Here is a 24234-nt window from a genome sequence, read left to right as displayed (position 1 = left end):
AAGTACTACTTGGGGGAGTTATTGAAACTTAAACAACATTTAACAAGTGACAACAATCTCCACCTTAGTAATACTTGGGGGAGTTATTAAAACTTAAATTTATTATGCCTACGCCATTGGTTTTTTTTTTTTTTTTAATCCAAAGATGTGCAACAAGATCCTGTTGTAGGTACTTGTTTGTGGTACACGAACGTATCATCCTATAATGCCTCATGTATTCATTTAAAGATATGTTACTAGTTCTTGCATCCAGAGGCAAATTAGGCCCATCATATATTATTGCATGAGCCCTCCTTGACCTATTTGGATCATCTTGGTCGTTATCAAACTCTCCATTAATATAGTCATCTCGCTCATCCTTCACAACCATGTTGTATAAAATGATGCACGACATCATGATGGAGTTCAATTTATCTTGACTCCACCCTTTTGCCAGTTTCTTAATGATTTTTTTACCATGCTTGTAGAATACCGAAAACTCTCCCAACATCTTTCTAGTATGCCTCTTGGTGTAAGGTAAACCACCTTTAGGCGTCATCCACAAGGTTTGCAATTGCTTGGACAAGTGTCGCCCACGTTGGGTAGATGTCATTTGCTAGGTAATACTCCATATTGTACTGACGCCCGTTGAGATGATTTACCCTCCGTTAGGTTATTAAAGATGGGTTAATGCCTGAGTACTGTAATGTTTGGGATCTTGGGACTCCAAAGAAATCATGCTAGATTCATGTGTCAAACGAGGTAACTGCCTCTAACACAATAGTTAGCTTTCTCGATCTTCCGCTAAATCCTCATTGCCATCCGATATGACAATTCTTCCACTACTACTACATGCAATCTAATGACCCTATCATGTCCGGAAAGTCACATTTTTCAGCTTTAAAAAGGAGCGAAGCAAGATCTGCTTGATTTGGTTCACAAAGGTACTTATCTTTTTAAATTTGGACAAATTATGTGACAAAATTGAGCAAGATTATCAAGGCATATAGACTCAGACATACCATATGTATCATCCATCGCATCAGCTAGAGAGGCATAGGTCAATATTCGAAGTGCAACAGTAACCTTTTTGTGAGGTGAGAAACCAGAGCAGCTTGCTCTATCAATCTTTTGCCAAAAGTATGGATTGACATGTTGGACATCATGAAGCAAACACTCGAAGACATGACACCTCATTCGGAAGTGACGTCTGAAATCCTCTTCTGGGTACACCATGTTGGAGTTGAAGTAGTTGTTCATAAGAGTCTTATATGGATCTCTCTTTTTCGTGGCTTTTAAGAGCAACCAACAACAGAGCCACCCAATTGAGATTGTTCTTGAGTTTCCTCACACGCCATGGCCCCAGCTAGAGCTGCCATAAATGTTGAATTGTGCCATGCTTTGTCTTCTTCATTGGACTCTTCATCTTCTCACCTTCGCTTCGTCCATTTATCTTTCAATTCAGAATTGGATGAGGACCCCCAATTGGAATTTGTTGCAAACTTGAATTGAAATAACAAATTTTAGTCAAACAAGAGATATTGGAAAGGGTAAAGATGAAGGTACGAATTCTACCCCAATATCTAGCCAATTTATTAACATTAGAAGCTGAAGATGAGAAGCGTTATGTAGATAAGAATCATACCTAAAATTTGCATAACCAATTACATCTCGACACGTGGCAGTCGAAATCTTATCTGAAAAATTATTAAGATTACATAAATATAAGAAATATGAAGAGTTACTCACTTTAGCGACACGTGTTATTCGAAATCATATCCGATAAATTATTGAGATTATATAAAGATAAGAAATTTAGAGGCTTATTCATTTATGGACAAGTGGCACTCAAAATATATCCAGAAACCTCATTTTAATATGGTAATTTAATTCAATTAACCAATAAATTAAAGAACAAACTTAAAATAATACATTATTGAGGGGCCTGACACTGTTCATTAAAAAAAAAAAAAATTCTTGTAGGGCTATAATCTGGACTGGGGCTAAACATATTTCTTTCGGTTGGAGATGACCTACTATATATTTCTTATCTATTTGGTTAGTCATAGAAGGCTGGAAATGCTCCATCAACAACACTATTAATTGATTTCTTGAAGGCTTCGTACGAGGGATATTCAAACATCCTCCTTTTGGAAGAAGACATGAATTTCAATTAACGAGCTGCTTCTCTATCTGTAAGTTATATGCTTTTCCCTTCTGGTTTGACTTAGTAAATCATGTTCACTTCCTCGAAAGTAATATCTATACTATTATGAAGAGAACCCTCCTTGTCAACTTTTTGCCCAATTTTTTCCTATTTTGCCCTTACTTTTGATACACAATACTTACATAACTTACATGATGAGGGCAAAATAGTAATTTTGTATCTTTTGAAAAAATGACAATCATATCCCTATTTTTCCTACTTTTGATACATAATATTTACACAAGGACGACAAAACAGTAATTATGTAATATTAAGATAAAATATGCACTTATTAATAAAAATTGTCCCACCATCATTTTTTCACTCTTTTTAAAATTTTAAAAACTAATCACACTCCTTAATTAAAAAAAAAACAAAATGAAATTGTTCACACACACAGTGTGTGCTCATCGACTAGTTAGTTCTAACGGAAATGCTCAACAGGAATGAATTTTCGTTTTCAATATTCCGAAGTACCTCTTGAAAACATCCAAAATTTCCAATTCTACGGCAAAATATGCTTGGTCTTTGGTATGCCATTTTCGAGTTGATATCTTCTGATGTATCTATATTCTATTTACTTTTAGGAAGTCAGACAAGGTGGAAGTTATCTCCTTGTATCAACAGATATAGCAGCCAGAAGGGTTGACCTGCCAGACACTACTCATATATACAACTTCGATCTGCCAAGAACTGTCGTTGATCATCTTCATCGAGCTGGAAGAACAGGTAGGAAACCGTTTTCAGACAAGAAATGCTCTGTTACCAACATTATAATGTCCGAGGAGCGGTTTGCTTTGCAAAAATATGAAAACGAGTTGATGTTGAACTGTGAAGAGCTAATTGTACAGAGTCAGTGGAAGTCTTAATCTGTAGCTCTAGGGAGTAGATTATGTATCCCTTTCCTCATAGAACAATTCCGGTAGATTAACCACAAAGCAATCACAAATGCTTCATAGCATAAGCGCATATGCAGATGCTCGCTCACTCCTTTCTCTAAACCTTCAGGTTTCATGAGTATATAAATCTTTGCACCCTCGATTTTCAATACACATTGTCTTAACTTTTTGATGGACAAGATTGTCCTCTAAAACAAAGATGTCGCTAATTGCATGTCGTTTGCTGTACATGTATACAATTCGAGTGAATCATAAATCGTTCTCAGAAATGGATTCACAGAATTTGTCTGCAAGGTAGTCGTTACTTGATTTGGTTATTTTAGGGAAAATGATATGGCATGGTTGCTTATAGCTACTTGATGTTTGCAAAATAACAAAGCTTTGTACACATCCGGATCATGAGAGTGTCTTGCTCTACTGACATGAGTATATATGGTGATTCCTATTGCATTTTCTCTTTTACTTCCATCCTGGTATACCCAAAAACTAGAAGGATGGAGGGGTGTTTTAGATCACAAGTCCGTCGACGATGGTCGAATTTTTCAATACGATGGTTATACCAGAGCGGATGTAGAACCCTTCCGATGATCTGTCAGCTTCCTGCACGCCCTGCAAATCCATGCATAAACGTTGAGAACAATTAGACTAACGCGCGTGGATGATTTACAGCCGTTAATTGTTAAAGGTTACTATTCACAGAGACAGAGGGCACGTCGTACCTCCGAGTTTGCAATAACAACGTTCTTCCCGATCCTTGCGTTCTTGTCGATGATGCAGTCTCTGCACATGACATCAAAAGCCATGATAAGCAAATAATTTTGTTGAAAACTGTAAAATTCATAAAAGATAGGGAGGTTTAAGCAGGTTGTACTTGATTTTCGTATTCTCTCCAATTCCGACGGGAACTCTTCCTTCAGCTAACAGTGTCACTCTCTCAGAATCGGTTTCGTAGTAATCAGCACCGAGCATTACTGTATCCTGCGTGCATTTTGACAATTCTTTCGGGTGGAATTTTAACAGATTGAGATTAACATTCTGTGGAATTTTATGGGACTAACCTTTAAGTGAACGTTCGAGTTTATTCGCGATCTGATACCGACAACGCTGTGCTCTATGAAGCTGTCAGTTAAGAAACTTCCATGCGATATGATGGAGTCAACAATCTGCACAAAAAGGAGGCAGCTTAATGTTTTATATATGTTGGCGTTTCACTAATTTTGCTGGGAGCTTCAAGTGCATATCAAAGACAGAGCTGACAACCTTGCTGTTGTCAATCTTCGATGGAGGCAAGTTTCTTCTTGAAGTATACATTGGCTTTGCTGCATTGTAGAAGCTAAACTTATTTGGCTGAAAGGTATGGAAAAGAAGGGTGCGTCAGATTCTATCTGTTACAGCAGAAGCTGCTTCTGCTACCATAGAAACAACCACCATTCGGAGGATCAGCTTTGCTTACATGCTCAGTGAGGGCAAGGTTGGCCTCGAAGAAGGATCGGATGGTTCCAATGTCTTCCCAGTAATCATTGAAGAGATAAGCCTGCACAGCGTTTTTACAATGAACCCTCCAGGCAGAGCCAAAATACAAAGTGATAAGCAAAGGTAATTGAGTTCAAGTTAACATATAATACTCCCAGACAGAGATTTGATATCGACCTTTACGAAGAATTCTTTAACTGAGGCAGGGATTATCTCTGATCCAAAGTCATTTGCAGTTGGAAAACGCCATCTGACTCAAATAGTTAGTGTAGTTTTCTCAAATTTCTTTTACACAGTGTACGTGTTTGTGCGTTTGTGATTTATAAATTTTAATTCATAATGCGACTGGCACCTTAAGAGATTCAGAAGTATCTCCTTCTTGAAGACATACACTCCCATGGAAGCAATGTATGGTTTCTTCAGAGCTTCCTCCACCGAAAGTCCCAAAACGGTCGTATCTATTGCCTGCAGATTGATGTTTGTACCAAATCCAGCATACAGGTATTCATATTCCAATGTCAATTCAGATTATTGTAGCTTACGCATGAGTATTACCATTGCCTTCAGGTCGTTTCCCTTAGGCTTTTCGCTGAATGATAGGACCCTTCCCTTCTTGTCTATCTTCATCAGACCGAAATCTGAGGCTCGGCTATCAGCAAAAGAGAGGAAAGTCTCAAAAGGTTGATGGTCAATTGCTATAACAGAAACTGGAGTTGAAAAGAAATGTGTTGTGCAAGCTTTACCTGTCATCCATCGGTAAACAAGAAATGGTAATATCTGCGCCGCTCTGCCTGTGATTCTGCAGTTTAATTGAGAGGTAAAGTTTGATGTATTTGAGAATTGACCTTTCGAATGTTTTCAGTTGAAACAAAACTAACTGTTCCGCCTTACTTGAACGTAGTCCAAGTAGTCCATTCGATACAAATGATCTCCGGATAGAATCAGCACATCCTCAATGTCCCTGCTTCTTGCATCCTGCAGCATGAAAACCCATGGTGAAGTTTATAACGCCTCCCAAATTTAGGTCATCTGACTCGAATTTTATACAATATATGAAACATAACATCGACAGGAAAGGGAGAAAGACAGTAACTTCCACTCTTTAATTCTTAATTTAATGCTTAGTCCTTAATGGCTCTTGCTCTTTAATATAACCCATAGCTCTCCATATGTTCCCTCAGGAACGATTGAAGATCTTGATCTTAACTGATTCCGTTTTCTAAAGAAAAATGGCCATCTAGCATTGTTTCCTAATCCTACAAGCTTTTGGGTTTGTCAATGGTTCCCTGGCAAAGACGAAGTTAATGAAAGGAAATTCTCTGGGAAACGTATTAAGTAGGGTACAGCTATTGTATCCCTCACGGTCCTCGACAAAAACGGAAAACTGGCTGACACTGTCTTAGGGTTCGATTCGGTTAAGGATTACATGAACAGTTCCTCTCCCTTTGGTGACATTGTTGGACGGGTTGCTAGCAGGATACGCGGCGCTGCATTTCCCCTCTGAATGGAACTCATTACAATCTAGTTCCTAACGACGGTAACAACAGGATTCATGGTGGTCCAAGAGGATTCAGTCTTGTGATTTGGAAGGCAAAAAGATATGAACCAGAGAGCGCTAACCCTAGCATCCAATTCTCGTATCACTGCTCTGATGGTGAAGGCGGATTTCTGGGTGATCTCCTTGTTAGTGTGATGAACAAACTCATTCGAAACAACCAAATGATTGTAACAATGAAAGCCACAGCTCTAAACAAGCCTACTCCAGTGAATCTAGCCCAACATGCTTTCTGGAACCTAGGTGGTCACAGCAGCAACATTTTCACCATTATGTACAGATTTTCAGATCCCATTTTACACCGGTGAATAGCCAGTTTATACCTACTGGTAAAATTGTGTCGGTGAACGAAACACCCTTGATTTCACCTCACCTCACAGCATCAGAAGCAGGATCAAGAAACTGCCTAACGGTTATGATATCAACTATGTGCTGGATGGTTTTAAGGGTGACAAAAAGAAATCCGGAAGAGTGTTGGAGCTGGGGACAGATGCTCCAAGCATGCAGTTCTACACCGGTAACAACTTGAAGGGTGTGAAGGGAAAATGTGGATGCGTTTATAACCTACACACAGGACTATGTTTGGAGACTCTAGGCTTCCGTACCGCGGTAAATCATAGAAATTTCCCTTCACAAATTGTGACCAAATGGGAAAGCCTTACAATGCTGTTCAAGTTTACTACTTCTCCACAGCTTAGTTTTACATGGAATTTTCTGTCTTTGATGTGTATTAACTTTTTCTTGAAGCTCAAGAAACAAAGAACCATTTTGAATTTTTTTTTCTGTTTACTAAATTGTTGTTTGTGAGTACCTCGAAAAGCCAATGGAACTGTCTGACGGCATCTGCAGTACCCTGGAACCACCTCTGCCCTGCCTCGCCGGGAGTTTGAGTAGCTGCTAGAACCTGGCATAGAGCGAAAGAACGATAGGTGATCTTGCAGAACATACATTGTCATAAATATAAATTCTAAATGCAGGCAGGCTAATCTTTACAGGGTTTGCGTAACATTTTGTACTTGATATACTTGGTGCTGATTAAGTCGGGATTAATTATGTTAATCGAAATGTACCTCTACATATCCGTCGCCGAAGGAGGTGCTGCCGCCAAAGTTGTAAGCTCTGGAAATGTGTCTGTTGAGTGATGCTGAGTTGAACTGAGTGAGGATATAAACTTTGTTGATTCCACTGTTGATGCAGTTACTCATTGGCACATCAATCAGCCTGTATGCTCCTCCTATTGGAACCTAAAATGAAGAAGAACAAATGTAGAACAAGTAAAGGCAGCATCCTCAACACCTTAGTGCGGGTTTAGTAACCATTTCGTTTTTTGTTTTTTTTTTCAGGAATAAAATTTGTCATACACTATTATACTAGCAGTAATGCGTTAAACATATGTTCATTGGTTGGACTTACAAAGTCACATTTATTATATATTGTTTAAAACGCAATGCGCACAAACTAGAGCTAAGTGCATCACATCTGCTATTTGGATTAATATTGTATCAATATTATCTCAATGTATTGATAATATATGGATATGTATATTTTGTTACTACAATAATATCGACCATTATAAATGACACGTTAATTGTGTATTATTTAAAGAATGGACGCATGTTTCATAGTCGGATGGAGTAAAGCTTGAAGTTTTGTAACAAGGAAGAGACTTACAGCAGGTTTTGCACGCCTCTTGGTGAGTGGGAAAAGCCGAGTACCAGCTCCGCCTCCCAGTATGATTGCAACGACCGTCCGTGGATTCCTCTTGTCAATATCGATGTCCCCCAACTGTTATATCCACCCAAAGCCCGTATATTAACTCCACATCATATGCAATGTTAATTGGGCACGTATTAACACATCATAGGCTTCTTATCAAGCCTAATTTGACAATGTTTAAATTTTCGATTAATAATGCTAAGTTTATCGTCACGTAATATTAAAGTCTAGTGATATTATTCTTAACTAGTGATTGAGTTATCTTTGAATATTAAGGATAATGAGTTTGATACCAATTTATTTCCCCACTCCATAAAAAAAAATCTCAAGCCATTGTATAAATTTTTGGTTGTACCAAACAAAATATTATTACTCATTTGTACAAAATTTCAATACCATATTATGTGAAATGTCACATCCCGGCCCGGGCCCCCACCACAATCTGGGCTCGACTCCACCGTAGCACGATATTGTCCGCTTTGGGCCCCTACCACGCCCTCACGGTTTTGTTTCTGAGAACTCACACAACTCGCTTAACTTCAGAGTTCCGATGGAACCCGAAGCCAGTAAGCTCCCAAAAGGCCTCGTGCTAGGTAGAGATGAGAATATACATATAAGGCTTACAGGATCCACTTCCCTGAACGATGTGGGATGTTACATGAAATGTGATTACTAAATTAACATTTATTGAAATAAATGATTTATTGACATGACATGTATGTATTATTTGTCATATAAAAAAATGTGGTTTGACTTGCATTATTTCTTTCGTTATTACTAAAATAAAAAATACAGTAGTTTTGGCACTCATCTTTTAGCCATATGTACTCGTAACGGATTTTTTGTAAGTTTTTATATGCTTGCAGAAGGCAGTAGGAGGCTAAAGAAAACAAGTGTTAAAATCACTAACCAAGAAAAAACGTGAACATTGAATAATGCCAAGCAATCTAAAGCCCAAGTAAACTTCAGAATTCAAGTGACGATTTTGTGGAGAGAAAATCTCATCAAGATACAGCAAATCATGCATAAAATCAAATTTATGATTGGGAAGTAGCAAATTAATCAGTAAGTAATGCTTATTTACGTGGCGAGTTTAAGAGCTCACTTTGGCCTCGCCAACTATATCAGCAGCAATCGACATGCAAACATGCTTCCCAACCCTACTAGTCTTACCACCTCCAAGTTGAAGCTGAAGCTGAGGCAGGTTCAGTTTCTTCCCCATCATCTCTCCACTACAAAACTTCACAAGCCTCTTGTTCCTACCCGGCGCTCCCGCCGCACTGTGCCATTGGCTGGCGGCGGAGAGCGAAATCCGGCAATGATCCGCTGACACAGCCATTTTTTGCCCTTGGATGTAAATTCCAGGAAGGAGAAGGAAGCAATAGAGCTTGAATATTTCTACATGGTATGCTTGTTAGCTGTTGGAGGATTAGGCCACGTTATCCGGACTCAATAGCATCCACCAGTTACATATTGTGTTTGTCTTCTAGTCACGAAGAAAAACTCGTAATTGCAGATTAGTCCCTCGTGACTTCTTTGAATTTATGAATCCGAGAAGAATATGCTTATGAGGGGCAGCCCTCGACACGAGATTTTTGTGCATGCATGCACTATATTGATAGAAAAACAAAACAAAAATTAAGTGTGTTCAAATCGTTGTCATTGAAAAAGATGTTTTAAATTTGATTTCTCTCACCTTATTGAAGTATTAATGATAATTTTCTAATTAAAGTCAATCTGAAACGAAAAGAGTTATTTATAAAAGTTATTTGGGCTTGGCTTCAATTATTTGGATGTTTTACCATTAAATTTGATTTCAAAAATTACTAAATTTTTTTTATTTTCAATCGTAACAGTTCATGGTTGTTTAATCAAGATCGCTTGAACTTAACTACCAAAATAGTACTAGTGGGAAAAGAAAAATGGAAAAAAGTATTAGAACGTTATGGTTTGGAAGGAATTTAATGATCGAGAGGATGAAAGATATGTGTCAAAGCCTAAGAAATTCCCTCCTTTCTGACATCAAATTCAATTCTCATTCACAAGTAGACTTTTCTGGAACCAAAAATCTTATGAGGAAGATGAAATTGAAACGAAAATTATCTCAAGCTCGAAACTAAATTGGGATGACCGAATGAATTGATCCAAATTGCATATAAAGCAACCAAAACGATAGAGACCCAAACAAAAACACAGAGAATGAATAGCCAGACGAAAGAGATCTAACCAAAAAACTGAACAAACGGCAACTGAGCTTAACCATCAAAGTCGTTGTTCAAAACAGTGGGGGGCAATTTTGTGATTATACTACCTCCACGTGTATACTTGTTTTCCTTTTCCTAGGGATCCTAGGGATACCGTGATTGTGACCGTTCATCTTACATCATGCGATCAATTTTTGTTAGATATTATTTATAGTTAATTTTAAATTTGGAAATGATTTCTAACCGCACAAAATACGATAAATGGTCACGATCACGAGATCCCTAGGAAAAGGATCGGATCATTTTCCATTTTCTCTCTGTCTAATATATTATAAATATTGTCTCTCAACAAAATAGAAAGTGACTCTACATGTAATTTCTCTCTTCCACTAGATATGCTAGTCACAAAATAGAATTTTATTGGCCAAATTTTTTTTCATGATCCTTGCGATGATACCCTACTTTTAAATAAATCTATGTGGTGAAAAAGCTATTCATTGTAATCTTGTGGTGAAATTCGTTATCAATCATAGTCCAAGTTGGATTTTTGCCTCATTCAATAGTCATTTGTAGGGGCAAAATTGTTATTTTCGTTTTATTGATGTTATCAACCAATCATAAAGTGCCATATGGACATAATTTTTTTTTTTTAAAACTTTTAGAACTACAATAAAAGAGTAAATAAACAATAAAATTACAAGATTCATACTATCAGACTTTCTCATTTCAAGAGAGCCAAAAGTCCAAATCAAGATTTAAAAAATCACAAAGTATCTCGTCGCTTTTAGGTTAGAATATAAGTTATTATGCAAACGTTGAATACAATTTCATTTTAAGAAGAACAGTGGTGGACGGGATGGCTAGGGTTATGTGAGAAAGATGGGGGAAGGTGGTGGGTGGTTGCTGTGGCTGTGGTTGTGGCTGTGGCTGTGGCTGACAAGGGTAGGGATTGGGGTCCCTTTTTTTTTCCTTCTATTTTTGTTGATTATAAAAAAGTTGAATTACCAAAACAAATGGAATGACCTTTTTACCCCTACATGCGGATGAGATTTTGACAGAAATTTCAATTTGGACTACGATTAATAACGAACTTCACCACAGGGTCAACACTTTTTTCACCACATGGGTCAATTTAAAAATAGCATCTCTAAAATCCTTTTTGTAAGGATTTTAGAGATCATCTTATCAGTCATATTGTGATTAAAAATTATTTTAAATTTTTTATTTAAAATTGAACACAAACAATACTTAATAAAAGCTGATCCCACAGATGAAAGAAATCCTCGTCTGAATGTCACAACCCTTAACCAGTATGAAACTAATAGTTTCTTCCAATATCACATGTGACCTTAAGCACAGTGGGTTCAAACCGTGAAGGTTCACCAAAACATTAAAAATTAGAAAATTTTAACAAAAAACCCTCAGTACTGTTCACTTCAACGAAAAATCATATTTGTACATTAAAAAGTCAATCCTAGTACAATTTATTTTACCATTTATTTTTTTCTTATCGTTAAAACTCAAAGTTTCCAATTAATTTTCATTAGTTTTCTTGAAAATTACCCGAAGTTCAAATGGTATACTTTTGACTCCATAAACACAGTAGGTTCAGACCGCGAAGGCTCACCAAAAAGTCGTCGTCACGTTCAGTTAGGACATCTCTTCGGCAGCAGAGTTTGCTTCTACTTAAAGCAACAGAGAGAAAAGCACACTCCCACAAACTAAACATTCTCTGCACCACCACCGTCATTAATCTGATCTCGCAAGAAATCCACCAGAAGTTCCGCCGACAATGGCGTCACCGCTGCGTCTCCTCCTCCTCCCACTATTTCTTTCCTGCATTGTTTTGTTGAGCCACCAGGTCAAATGCGATGGAGGTAAAGTTTTGTCCCTTTGCTCAACAGCTTTAGTTGACTTCCAAATCTCGAGGCTTTGTGACAATGGTGGAGTTTATGAATTCTGTTTCTGTTTTTATACATTCATGATTTTATTTCCATTTTGGTTTTGTTTCTAATTTATCAATATTGTGTTCAAACCCCCACTTCAGATGAGATCTGATTAGAGGATATTAATCTGGGTTTAATTAATTTGGATCAAGAAAAAAACAACATAGAATGTGTATTAGCTTACTGGATCTTGTGGATTTAGTGTTTTGCAATTGTTGTTGGAGTGTTGTGGGAAAACTACAATTTAACTCTCTGCATCTCACTGGAGGAATCAATGATCTGTAAAGACCTAGGAAGAGATCCTAAAGACTTGTATCATTCTTTTCTTGAGTTTCATTCCCTTTCGGAAACATCTGATAAAATTGGAATGATACAATATAGGCACAGTTCGCGTTCAAAAAATAGGCGTAGTTTGGGAATTCGATGGAATTGGAATGATGCAAAATAGGCGTAGTTCGCGGGACTTGTAGTTCCTAAGTTGTGTAGGATCCAAGGTTGTCAATGTTGGTCAGAGAGTTGCATTGTCAGTAAAAATTGTTGTGCTATATTGTTTCTAGTTTTAGTTCCATGAACTCTGGAAAGATAGGAACATATTCTTGGGGCTAATTCTATACAAGACTGCTTGTCGAAAAGATAAAGCGGAATAGACCAACCACAAAACACTACATTGCTTGCCTAACTAAAGAATATTCAGGCCAAGACTCGAAGCTAAACTCTGGTTTGAAAGCCGAAAGTTAACTTGATATGCTGCCGCATGATTGTCTAGTGGAAGACTGGAAGTAATATCTCCCTGTGGACTTGTAGATCTTGCTAATGAAACTTCCTTTTCTCTTTTCTGCAGTAGATGAGGAAGATAGTCTTCTTCAAGGCATCAACAGCTATAGGGCTTCCACCTTGAACTTAACGGCCCTTGCAAAGAATGCCAACGCAGAGTGCCTTGCCAAAGAGATAGCTGAGCAATTCAAAAGTCAACCCTGTACAAACACAACCGGGTCCAACACAGTACCAGGCACTGAACCTAATTTTCCTGACTATCCAAAACTTTTAGCCAAATGCCACTTGAATGTCTCTAACACAAGAGATGGGGTTGTAATGCCTGCTTGTGTTCCCAGCCTCGTTCCTAGTCTGGTCCTTACCAACTTCACAGAGTCTCAGTACTCTGATCATCTTAACGACACTAAGTTTACCGGAATTGGAATTGGCTCTGAAGAGAACTGGATTGTTGCTGTCCTGACCACGAGCACACCAGAAGGAAGCTTTGTGACTGCACAAAGTTCACCAGATGCGCAAGATTCCGCCAGTTCAGCTTCCAAGATCAATCTGGTTCCCTACTTGCTATTTCTGCTAATGGGTTTTATCTTTCATTTGTAAACCAAGAGGATCTCCATACAATTCATATTTTCTTGGCTATTGCCGCATTTACGGAGAAATCTCAAGCAAAGGTTGCTATAAGATAAGTTTTCTGCTTTTTCGACACAAGAGATGCATAAATTTCCAATGACAGCTGCTTTGTTGGTGGAAAGATTATTTCATTCTTGCATAACTTGATGTGTCCTGTAACTGATAGTATCACCGTTGTTATTGTGCTTTCAATTTTCTGTAGTTTTGTGGTAGAATGCATGAACCGTGCTCATTTTCTTCGTTGTCATCAGTACTTAAATAAAATTTGCACTCCGTTATATTATATATATCGAGTCACAACAATGCGGTATGATTCAATCATTCAACCAACAAGAATTTAGTCGGTTAAGGCTGACCATAATTTCGTGTGAACCAAAACAGGACCAATCGACAGATTATGTTATGATCAATTATTTCTGATCGAGATAAGATTTCAACTCTTTACAACCTTGGATTAGAGTTTCTTATCTCAATCTCATTTGTCAAATTGTTATCTTTTGATCCCTTCACTGTAAAAGTGAGGTCTCTTATCTCTTTCGCTTTCACCCTCTTTTATGAATACATCCTTCAAACCCTCAAATTACTCTTCCCAATTACCAAACTACAATGGCACAAGAAGGATATGATGGCTAATCCTCCGAAGAGGAACGCCAAGCTATGGTGATGATATTGGCTGTGTACGAGGAATGACAAAGGATTCATAGGAAAAAAAAGCCACAAGGCAAAGCATGGCGGTGCATAATCAAGCCGAAAATGCATTCCACGACGTATCTGGCCCAAGCGGACTGAAGTTCAAGGGTGACGAGTTCATGCATATATGTGATTGAACAGGACAACTAAAAAAGCCAAATTACATCAAAGTAAAAAATCTCCTCTCTAATCCATATTTTCCTTGCTGATATGAAACTAGACTTTTCCAGCTTCGACCAATATTGTTGCATCCGATGTGAAAAACTCCAAATGTGAACAAATCCAATGATACACTTTTGATACGAGAACTCGCTTCATGTATTCAATTCTCATTGTCATCGCTAATTCAAGCGCTCTTTAATCTGCTCTTGTTGACAAACAAATACCTCCTCACAGCAAGCAATATGACCCATGTTGTCTTTGTGATCTTTTCCTTTATCATCAAAAGCAATGCCGAGCTTAGCACAGTTTTCAGTATCTGAGCCTGTAATCCCTTGAAGAAACCCAACAGCCCCTCTCGTTTCCAAATGGCATAAAATGCACCTGAAACTGTCCTTTGGGACTTTTGAGATTTGCTTTGAGCTCCGTTGCTGCCTTCTTCATCTTCTTCTGCAGCTTGAATCATGACCTTGCACCTGTTGCATTACATAAAGGCCGTATATGAAGGGAGGTACGATATGCATCAATTCTAAAAACCTGTGTTGCCTTTTTCTGTGAAAAACTAAAAATAAAGTATATGCGTGCTGCATAGGGGATCGATAGAATTGAATATCCACCTGATGGCTGGGTATGTCAAGCAGGATGCAATACACTTTGAGACAGCACCCAATACGAAAGCAGAAAGGGCAGAAAGAGCTTCTGGAGATGACTTTGTACCTGTTCTTTTGCTCAGCTGTCCTCTCAAAAGCCTTTGTTTGAGCTGATCAAATACTGTGTACTGTACAAAAAGCAGCTCAAGATTCAAATTAAGTCGTCGTTTTAGCATCTACAATTATAATAGCCTGTATATGGTATATCGTAACCTGAGCGTACACTTGAGTACCTGGATAGATGGGTTAGATGTCAAAAGAAGAGATATGCCAAGACCGTCAAATGCCTCAATCCACGTCCCCTCTGAAAGCGTCTTCCAGAGTCCTTTGGATTTCCCAAACTCACTTGTCTGCATCTTTGAGGATGCTGTATCCAAGGGCTGCAAGTAAACACCAGAAACTTGAACATCTTATAGCAAGGACTAAAATTAGTAACTAAAAAGATACAAATACGAGGCCTTTGCTTTGTGACAGAATACGATTTGGAACTGGTCTTTGACTCTTAATGGATTAGGACTAACCGGCATTTCTTTGGTAAAGGAAAATATTGTTTTTTTAACTCACCTGTGTCACTATGACTGTACAAGCCCCGGCAGCGGCTGCAACCATCAAGTTTGCTCTTGTTCCCATGTTTTTATTTCCACTTTTCTCCAAGTATAACCTCTTAAAAAAACTGTATCCATAGAAGTAGATGAACTGTGAAATAAAGGACTGAAAGTTCTTTGTCCCAAGGCCCTGGTACAAAGAAAGCACCTGATGGGTAGAAATTGCTTCCCATAACACATCAGAAATGTTCCTGCAAATGCCAGAGAAATTTAACTTTTGGAACTAAAGAAGTTTCAGATGATAGTTGCTTTATGAATCATTAGAAAAGGCAGTCGTAAGTTAGCTGTAAAACAAGAGATCAGATAACGTTCAACCTACGAATAATACTTCCTAGGGTGAATGAAATTTCCTTCTTTCCTGTACTTCTCAGGTGAAACAAGTTCAAAGTGAAAAGGAAGACAAAGATACATACCGAATTCCGTTAACTAACAGAAGAGACAGAAAAGAATGATAGAGCTGGTTCAAAACAACAAGCTAAATCACTGGTCGCTAGCGTTTGTTACTCTACGGTTAGTTCATGGAATTTACCTCATTGCTTTTATGGAAAAGACTAAGGGCTCATTTGGATGTGCTTTTAAAATGATTGAAAGCACTTTTAGAGAATGTTTTTAGTTTCCAAAAGCAGTTTAAGTGCTTCTTCCAAGAAGCATTTTAAGTGTTTTTCCAGGATTTACTAACATTTTTACTAAGGATTGTTTCCAAAAATATTTTCACCAAAAGCACTTTCAATCCTTTTAAAAGCACATCAAAATGAGTTCTAAAAAGATCACATTTTGGAGGCATATCATATAAAAAAACATTGTTTAAGCATAATACACAACTGCAGGCTCGTCTATGAACAATCTTTTCGGATATCAGACACACACAGAGTAATCAAATACAACTCTAGTTCGACTTTCATCTTAAGTCAGCATGAGTAACAATTTCTTTGGCACAAATGTAGAACTTAAACTTAATCTGTAATCCTATTCTAGCAAATGACTAAGCCAAAAGTTCAAATTTTGAACATGCCAGCCTATGAGATAAACTGCAACTACATTTCCAACAAAATTCAATATGGGTAACAATAAAGCGCAAATCATACAAACAATTACATATCTTAGGACCCAACGGTACAATTCTAGTAAACAAGTAAGCCAAAAGCCAAAAGCCAAAAGTCAAAAGCCGAACACCAAAAGCCAAAAGCTTTGAGCATGCTAGCATACAGCATAAACTGCAATTACATTCCCAATAAAAATGTGCAACATAGCTAACAATAAAGTTCAAATCATACAAACAATTAGACCCAACTCAATAAATAAAAAACCACAGAAAAGAAAAGTTGCTGAAATAGCAACCTGTATTTCTGCTGATGGTGGGCTCGGACTTCAGCTTGGTACTTGGTCTTGCAGGTGTCAAGAGGGTACAGGATGGTGGTGCTGACCAGAGCTCCAATGGCGCCGGACGTTGCCTCTGCAACTGATTCCAGATCAATTCCCATCCTCTTCTCCTTGGGGAATCGGAATCCTGGGTTGGGAAAAGAATTGGGACTTTAAGGGAATGGTAAAGGAATGCAATTCATAGGGAGCTGGCAAGGGTAGGTCCGTAAATATGGAGGTATTGTACGGCTGCCGGCGTTAGTGAGCAACTGAAAGTGACGCAGAGAGAGTAGTAGCCAATAGGGGAATTGGATCCCCTGCCTAGGGATCCTAAGAATCAACGCACACAGACCGTTGATTAAAAATCGTGCGGTCATAATTTTTCTTTTTTTATAATTTTCATGCAAATCGAGATTGCTTTATTTTTAAAAAATATAAAAAACATTTAATTGGGGCCGTACGATTTTTTATCAACGGTCCGTGTGCGTTGATCTGTAGAATCTCCAGGAAGGGGATCCAACGAGGATCTAAATCCGCCAATCGGGATGGGTTTGGGTCATGGTTTGTGTATCTTCTTGGGAAACAGAAACATGAACAGTATTCTCTCTCATTGTCTATTGCATGGTTTCCAACCCTTTCTTTTGTAACGCTTTTGTTAAGAGTGTTTTCAACTTTCAACTATAGTAGAGTTGAAATTTACAATATTCAAGTACTAAATGAAAAATTACTTGAAAAAGTATTTGTTAGACGGTTCTTAAAAAAGTATGTCAAATTCATATAAAAGCGTTTTTTACTACCAGAAAGCGATTTTACTCGTTTCAGATGTAATTCCAAACTTGTTGATGATAAGAAGAAAACCGATCTCTTCTACTACTAAGAACTTTTTATGTTCATTAACTTCCTAAAACCACTTTTGGGAGATGTAGAACAATTTTTAGTGTCACACTTGCTTCAAATCATAGGATTGTTGATGCATTACATTAGTTCGTTGGATTTAGCTTTGTTATATTTACCAAAATCAACCCAAATTTGGGCAAGTGAAGGTATTACTTAAAACCTAAAGCTACCAAGTTTCATACTCATTCTTTTATGAGCTATTTGCAAATGAGTAAGTCTTAAAACTCGGCTCTGTAGTCAAAATACTTGAGCATCGCTTTTGTATAACGTACAGTTTGACCAAAAAATACATCTTTAAAAAAAATCACGTGTAAATGACTGGTCTCGTTAAAATTTTATCCGGATAAAATCACATAAGAAAAACTCCAGTAACCAAAAAAAAGTACCACACAAGTCAAACAACACACAATCATCTATTTACGTCGTTTATCAATGATTACAGACTCATTTACATATCTATTATTGCAACTTGACTTTAACAATTGATAGGTAATGAATTTTTGTTTTTCGATAACTAATTTTTTAAATATTTCACACTGACCTTAAAAGTTGTTGAGGCTATATCTAACATCTTTGATAAATATTGGGGGCAAATGTTTAAAAGAAAAAAAATTAAAGTATTGGTTCATTAATTTTGACTCAATTAGATTTTTTATCTATAAATAAAAAAATTGAAAGTATTAATTAATGAACTTGTCAAAATGTGAAGCAATAATTATTTTGGATAATTTTATTAAAACTTCCGTCCTATTGCAGTCATATTTAGAATAAGAATGTGATTGTGTAAATCCTAGTAGATATGGGAATGTATCTTATATTCCTATTAGGAGTTGATTACCTATTAAATGTTGTAACCTAAAGGGAAAGGTTTTTACCTATCCTACTACTATAAATAAAGGCACAATAATGTGAATCAAACACACCTCACAATTACACATCTCTCTCTTCTTCTCTCTAATTGTGGTCGGCCCCCTCTCTCTCTAAACCCTAAATCGTTCAATTAAATAGGCCTACAACATGTTATCTGCATGTTCTTGCCAGAAGTTGAGGAATTGACGCATCATAGGAGGAGGCTATCATCCACCAAATTCAAAGGCTTATATTCGTTTTCTGCTAATTAGGTATGCTTAAAATAAAAGAAGATACTTGAAACGTCCACGAAGCATGAAAACATTCCCCATGATGCATGAACCCCTCTATGTTTATATTTTCCTTACTATATATATATTGTATATGTTCGTATATTTGTCAATATATATATATATATTTGTTTCATGCTCACACAATTAAATTGTTATGTGGAATATGTGAGTCAATGTATAAGATTAAATTAGAAGCAAATTTAGGGTTTAGGAAACCCTAAGGGATTTCAAAAACAAATGGGGGATTGGACATGGTGCGGCACACCACCACACCATCACTGTACAAGCAGCAACCAAGCCTCGGCCTAGAATCAACCTTGACAGGGCCTGAAGCCCCGAGCCTAATCATGATGCCTTGGCCCGCCTGCCAACAAGCTCATGTGCTTAATGGGCCTTATGTTGCCCCGAGCTGCAGCCATCCAATCCAGCCCAGTGGGCTGGAGTTTTTCCTACAGCCCACAAGGATGGGCTTAGCCCTTGTTCGCCCAAACCCACAGGCCAACTTTCGCTAGACCTAACTCGTGCCCCCCTCGGCCCAGACATGAAACCTAGTTACAGCTGAGGTTTTTCTCTAACTCCCGTAAGCATTTGGGCTTACCCCTTGGAACCGTGGCTTATAGCCACCCTAAGGGCTAGTTTTAGTATATTGCATTATGTGTTTCTTGCATGAACCTCTCATTATGAACTAATTTTTCATAAAACTAAATTGAAGTTGTAGTTTCAAACTTAGTGCCTTTGAAACCTGAAGTTTTCATTCAAAACATGCCATATGAAACCTGTAGTTTTCATGTATAAATTAAACCAATACATGTCTATAGAACCTGTATATTCTACGATATATGTCTATGGCTTCTATATGACTAATCACATTTTTTCCCCTCTGTTTTAGGGATATTTCGAACTTGAATAAACTCAATTTCTCCGCTCTATAATTCTTTAGAAGAAACTTTCTGAAATGGGTTCAAGACGTGAAGCTCCATCTAACTGCAAAGGGCATTAGAGCCACAATCGAGACACATATCCCCAACAAACCTGTTGACGAAGCTTAGAAGGTTACTGCAATGATCTCATTTGAAGACACATCTATGATGCACTGCAGACTGAATATCTCGTTAAGGAGGACCCACGCACCCTTTGGCTTGCTCTAGTCGACCGTTTCGATCACCAGAAAAACATCTACTTGCCTGAAGTAAGACACGACTAGCAACATCTTTGCTTCCACGACTTTAAGTCTATGAATGAATACAACTCTGAAGTTTGTAGAATCCGTTCACTATTGAAATTCTGCAAAGTGAAACTAACCGAGTCAGATCTCTTGGAGAATACCTATTCGACATTTCATGCTACCAATATTGTCCTACAACAACAATATAGGGCATAAAAATTCACCAAGTTTTCGGATTTGATCTCTGTTTTACTTCTCGCTGAAAAGCAGAACTAGCTTTTGATGAAGAATCATCAATCTTAACCCACTGGCTCGAACGCTGCGCCTAAAGCTCATGCAAAATATTCTAGCATCCATAAACGATGAAAGAATCATTATGGTCATGGCAATGGGCGGCAAGCCCCACCACGGGCCCAAGGTCAACAGAATGTCGTACCTAAAGGAAGAAATATGACCCAGCAGCGTCCACCACTTGCCCCTAAGACCCCAAACTTCAAGAATAAGGGCAAAGCTTCTGTTCAGCCCACTTCTACTAAACTAGACATGTGTTATCGCTATGGATCAAGATATCGTTGGTCGCGCGTATGTCGAGCTTCCCCTGAGGCTATTGCCAAGTATCATTCTCGTCATGGGTCTAACTTTGCATATGTGGATCATCCGGAAGATGCAACTACATCAATGGAGATATTGGATTTTCAGGAGGCGTCAGCGCCTATGGATGAATAAATTAGACATGTTTTTAGGGTGTTTACCCTTAGTGCCCAAACCGGCCCTCCCCCCCCCCCCCCCCCCCCAAATTTTTCTAGGTTTATAGTTTAATTTTGAACAATTTTTCTAAGTATTTGGAATAATTTGTTTGGTTTTGGTTTGTTTTGAATTATGGATTGTGTAAGATCCCACATCGCCCAGGTAAGCGATCCTTATATGTATATTCCCATTCCTACCTAGCACAAGGCTTTTTGGGAGCTCACTGGTTTTGGGTTGCATGGGAATTCTGAAGTTAAGCGAGTAGCGCGCGAGAGCACTCCCACGATGGGTGACCCACTGGGAAGTTCTTGTGTGAGTTCCCAAAAACAAAACCGTGAGGGAGTGGTCGGGGCCCAAGGCCAACAATATCATGCTACGGTGGTGGAGCGAGTCCGGGATGTGGTGAACCTCGAGCCGGGATGTGACATATTGTTATTTGAATGAATATTATTTTCCCGAATTGCTTAATTGAATGAATGGACTTATATTTATGCATGTGAAAAATTCAATCAATTTATTTCTAGGTATGTCTATGGATGAATAAATTAGACATGTTTTTAGGGTGTTTACCCTTAGTGCCCAAACCGGCCCTCCCCTCCCCCCCCCCCCCAATTTTTTCTAGGTTTGTAGTTTAATTTTGAACAATTTTTCTAAGTATTTGGAATAATTTTGTTTGGTTTTGGTTTGTTTTGAATTATGGATTGTGTAAGATCCCACATCGCCCAGGTAAGTGATCCTTATATGTATATTCTCATTCCTACCTAGCACAAGGCTTTTTGGGAGCTCACTGGTTTTGGGTTGCATGGGAATTCTGAAGTTAAGCGAGTAGTGCGCGAGAGCACTCCCACGATGGGTGACCCACTGGGAAGTTCTTGTGTGAGTTCCCAAAAACAAAACCGTGAGGGAGTGGTCGGGGCCCAAGGCCAACAATATCGTGCTACGGTGGTGGAGCGAGTTCGGGATGTGGTGAACCTCGAGCCGGGATGTGACATATTGTTATTTGAATGAATATTATTTTCCCGAATTGCTTAATTGAATGAATGGACTTATATTTATGCATGTGAAAAATTCAATCAATTTATTTCTAGGCATGTCTAGTGGGAAAGTTAGTTGTCTGGCAGATAGTGCAACCACGCACACTATATTACGTGAACAATACTATTTTACTAACTTAATACCCAAGAAAACTCCTTTGACAACTCTCTCAGGCCCATCCAACTTGATTGAAGAATACGGAAAGGTACCTATCATGTTGTCTAATGGTACAATTTTGACCATTAAGGAGGCACTCTATTCTCCACGTCCCGGAAGAACGTTGTTGAGTTTTAAAGATATTCGACATAATCAATATCATATTGAAACCATTGAAGATAATGGCTCTGAATTTCTTTGTATCACGTCATATGAATATGGTCAAAAACGTATTCATGAGAAGTTGGAACGTTTGCCGAATGGGTTGTACATCACAATCATTCACGGCATAGAAGCCCACAGTGTGGCTGGCCCTATGCCTGAGTTCTAGGACACTTTGTTGCTTTGGCATGGCCGTTTGGGACATCCTAGATGTGACATGATGCGCCGTATCCTCAAATCTTCACACGGCATAAGTTACATCCCTTTGTTAGACTCCCACCATATAAAAGATGTTCTTTAGGGAAGTTGAATACTCAACCCTCATATACAAAGATTATTACCCTAAATTTCTTCAGGGGATACAAGGGGACATTTGTGAACCTATCCAACCAATATGCGGACCATTTTGATATTTTATGGTGTTGGTTGACGCATCGACACGTTGGTCACATGTTTGTTTGTTGTCCACATGCAATGTCGTGTTTGCTAAACTCCTAGCTCAAATCATTAAGCTAAGGGCTCACCACTTTAATTATCCAATTAAGTCGATTCAACTAGATGACGCTGGAGAGTTTACGTCACAAACTTTTGACGATTATTGCATGTCAGTAAGGATTGATGTGGAACATCATGTACCCCATGTTCACACCCAAAACGGCCTGACAGAAGCTTTCATAAAGTGACTTCAATTGATCGCTCGGACTATGGTTATGCAAAACAAACTGCCAGTATCTGCCTGGGACTATGCAATATTGCATGTAGCTATGGTGGTCCGCCTGAGGCCCACCACTACTTAACCACATTCACCGTTACAATTGGTCACTGGATACAAGCCTGATGTCTCGCATTTACGGGTGTTTGGGTGCATCATTTATATGCCAATAGCATCACCGCTACGTACCAAAATGGGTCCTCAGAGAAAAATGAGAATCTATGTCGATTATGATTCGCCATCAATTGTTCGTTACTTAGAACCCTTGACATGATATCTCTTTACAACACGTTTTGCAGATTGTCACTTTGATGAGACAGTCTTCCTGTCGTTAGGGAGAGATAAACATGCTAACGTTCCTATAAAACGTCGCGAATTGTCGTGGTATGCTCCCACTATGTCTCATTTAGATCCCTGCACTGCCCAGTCTGAAACTAAGGTGCGACAAATTATAGATCTTTAAAGCATTGTTTAAAGCATGCCAGATACTTTTAATGATCTAGCAAATGTGACAAAATCACATATACTCACTGCAAACACACCTGCAAGGATAGATGTACCTAATGTACATCAACAACCTGCATGGGAAAGTTAGATAGTCCTCGAAGGTGGGGAAGCCGCACCCTCCACGCGGTAAGGTACATTGGCGGTTAGCCAATCATCTGCTTCAACCCTGAAGCATGGCAGACCCATTAGTTCAAAGGATTCACAACCCCGGAAGAGGAAAATGGCACCAACTAGTGTTTGAATATGACCATCGCTCACTCATCCATTCCAACGCATGAGGTTATTCTAGATTACGGTGATGCTTCAGATGATTAGGCCACGTTATGGAATACTTTTGACTCCATAACCACAGTAGAGCCATAACGCATAACGCATGAGGTTATTCAAGACGTGAAGCTCCATCTAACTGCAAAGGGCATTAGAGCCACAATCGAGACACATATCCCCAACAAACCTGTTGACGAAGCTTAGAAGGTTACTGCAATGATCTCATTTGAAGACACATCTATGATGCACTGCAGACTGAATATCTCGTTAAGGAGGACCCACGCACCCTTTGGCTTGCTCTAGTCGACCGTTTCGATCACCAGAAAAACATCTACTTGCCTGAAGTAAGACACGACTAGCAACATCTTTGCTTCCACGACTTTAAGTCTATGAATGAATACAACTCTGAAGTTTGTAGAATCCGTTCACTATTGAAATTCTGCAAAGTGAAACTAACCGAGTCAGATCTCTTGGAGAATACCTATTCGACATTTCATGCTACCAATATTGTCCTACAGCAACAATATAGGGCATAAAAATTCACCAAGTTTTCGGATTTGATCTCTGTTTTACTTCTCGCTGAAAAGCAGAACTAGCTTTTG

General features: G+C 38.4%; 3 protein-coding genes and 1 pseudogene across 4 annotated transcripts; 2 read left to right on the top strand and 2 right to left on the bottom strand.

Moving 5' to 3' along the window:
- Positions 1–3366: 3366 nt before the first annotated feature.
- Positions 3367–9280, bottom strand: LOC137737197 (glucose-1-phosphate adenylyltransferase large subunit 3, chloroplastic/amyloplastic). The gene is made up of 15 exons (XM_068476603.2): positions 8934–9280; positions 7784–7897; positions 7183–7356; positions 6924–7016; positions 5449–5532; positions 5301–5356; positions 5113–5206; positions 4910–5022; positions 4735–4807; positions 4538–4618; positions 4345–4431; positions 4143–4247; positions 3956–4062; positions 3804–3864; positions 3367–3693 (listed from the first exon to the last, which is right to left on the bottom strand). The coding sequence occupies exons 1-15, from the start codon at positions 9165–9167 to the stop codon at positions 3592–3594; spliced, it is 1578 nt and encodes a 525-aa protein (XP_068332704.2). The 5' UTR covers positions 9168–9280; the 3' UTR covers positions 3367–3591.
- LOC137737264 (uncharacterized) lies at positions 5550–6919 on the top strand (annotated as a pseudogene).
- A 2351-nt stretch (positions 9281–11631) lies between the features above and the next one.
- Positions 11632–13662, top strand: LOC137737303 (putative GPI-anchored protein At3g06035). Of its 2 annotated transcripts, none has more exons than XM_068476745.2 (2): positions 11632–11909; positions 12820–13662. In XM_068476745.2, exons 1-2 carry the CDS (start codon positions 11825–11827, stop codon positions 13347–13349), a joined length of 615 nt encoding a protein of 204 aa, XP_068332846.2. In that variant the 5' UTR covers positions 11632–11824; the 3' UTR covers positions 13350–13662. The 2 variants fall into 2 exon arrangements, with proteins under 2 accessions (XP_068332846.2, XP_088538637.1); XM_088682511.1 differs by having other exon boundaries at positions 11674–11909; positions 12823–13662.
- Positions 13663–14114: 452 nt separating this feature from the next.
- On the bottom strand, positions 14115–17124 carry LOC137737302 (peroxisomal adenine nucleotide carrier 1). The gene is made up of 5 exons (XM_068476744.2): positions 16822–17124; positions 15443–15674; positions 15112–15258; positions 14846–15006; positions 14115–14704 (listed from the first exon to the last, which is right to left on the bottom strand). The coding sequence occupies exons 1-5, from the start codon at positions 16962–16964 to the stop codon at positions 14416–14418; spliced, it is 972 nt and encodes a 323-aa protein (XP_068332845.2). The 5' UTR covers positions 16965–17124; the 3' UTR covers positions 14115–14415.
- Between the last annotated feature and the right edge of the window lie 7110 nt (positions 17125–24234).

Source organism: Pyrus communis, chromosome 13 (genome assembly GCF_041283825.1).
Source record: "Pyrus communis isolate YQ-2024b chromosome 13, ASM4128382v1, whole genome shotgun sequence".
Classification (NCBI taxonomy): Eukaryota; Viridiplantae; Streptophyta; class Magnoliopsida; order Rosales; family Rosaceae; genus Pyrus; species Pyrus communis.
The sequence above is the reverse complement of the archived record's forward strand: the minus strand, read 5'-3'. Positions and strand labels throughout refer to the sequence as shown.

Coding starts and splice junctions, on each gene's coding strand:
- LOC137737197 (XM_068476603.2), bottom strand. CDS start 9,167: ATGGCTGTGTCAGCGGATCATTGCCGGATTTCGCTCTCCGCCGCCAGC. Junction 7,017..7,182: donor TCGGCGACGGATATGTAGAG/GTACATTTCGAT, acceptor GCTCTATGCCAG/GTTCTAGCAGCTACTCAAAC. Junction 5,357..5,448: donor ACTACTTGGACTACGTTCAA/GTAAGGCGGAAC, acceptor ATTAAACTGCAG/AATCACAGGCAGAGCGGCGC.
- LOC137737303 (XM_068476745.2), top strand. CDS start 11,825: ATGGCGTCACCGCTGCGTCTCCTCCTCCTCCCACTATTTCTTTCCTGC. Junction 11,910..12,819: donor CCAGGTCAAATGCGATGGAG/GTAAAGTTTTGT, acceptor TCTTTTCTGCAG/TAGATGAGGAAGATAGTCTT.
- LOC137737302 (XM_068476744.2), bottom strand. CDS start 16,964: ATGGGAATTGATCTGGAATCAGTTGCAGAGGCAACGTCCGGCGCCATT. Junction 15,259..15,442: donor GTACAGTCATAGTGACACAG/GTGAGTTAAAAA, acceptor GTTTACTTGCAG/CCCTTGGATACAGCATCCTC. Junction 15,007..15,111: donor CATCTAACCCATCTATCCAG/GTACTCAAGTGT, acceptor CTTTTTGTACAG/TACACAGTATTTGATCAGCT.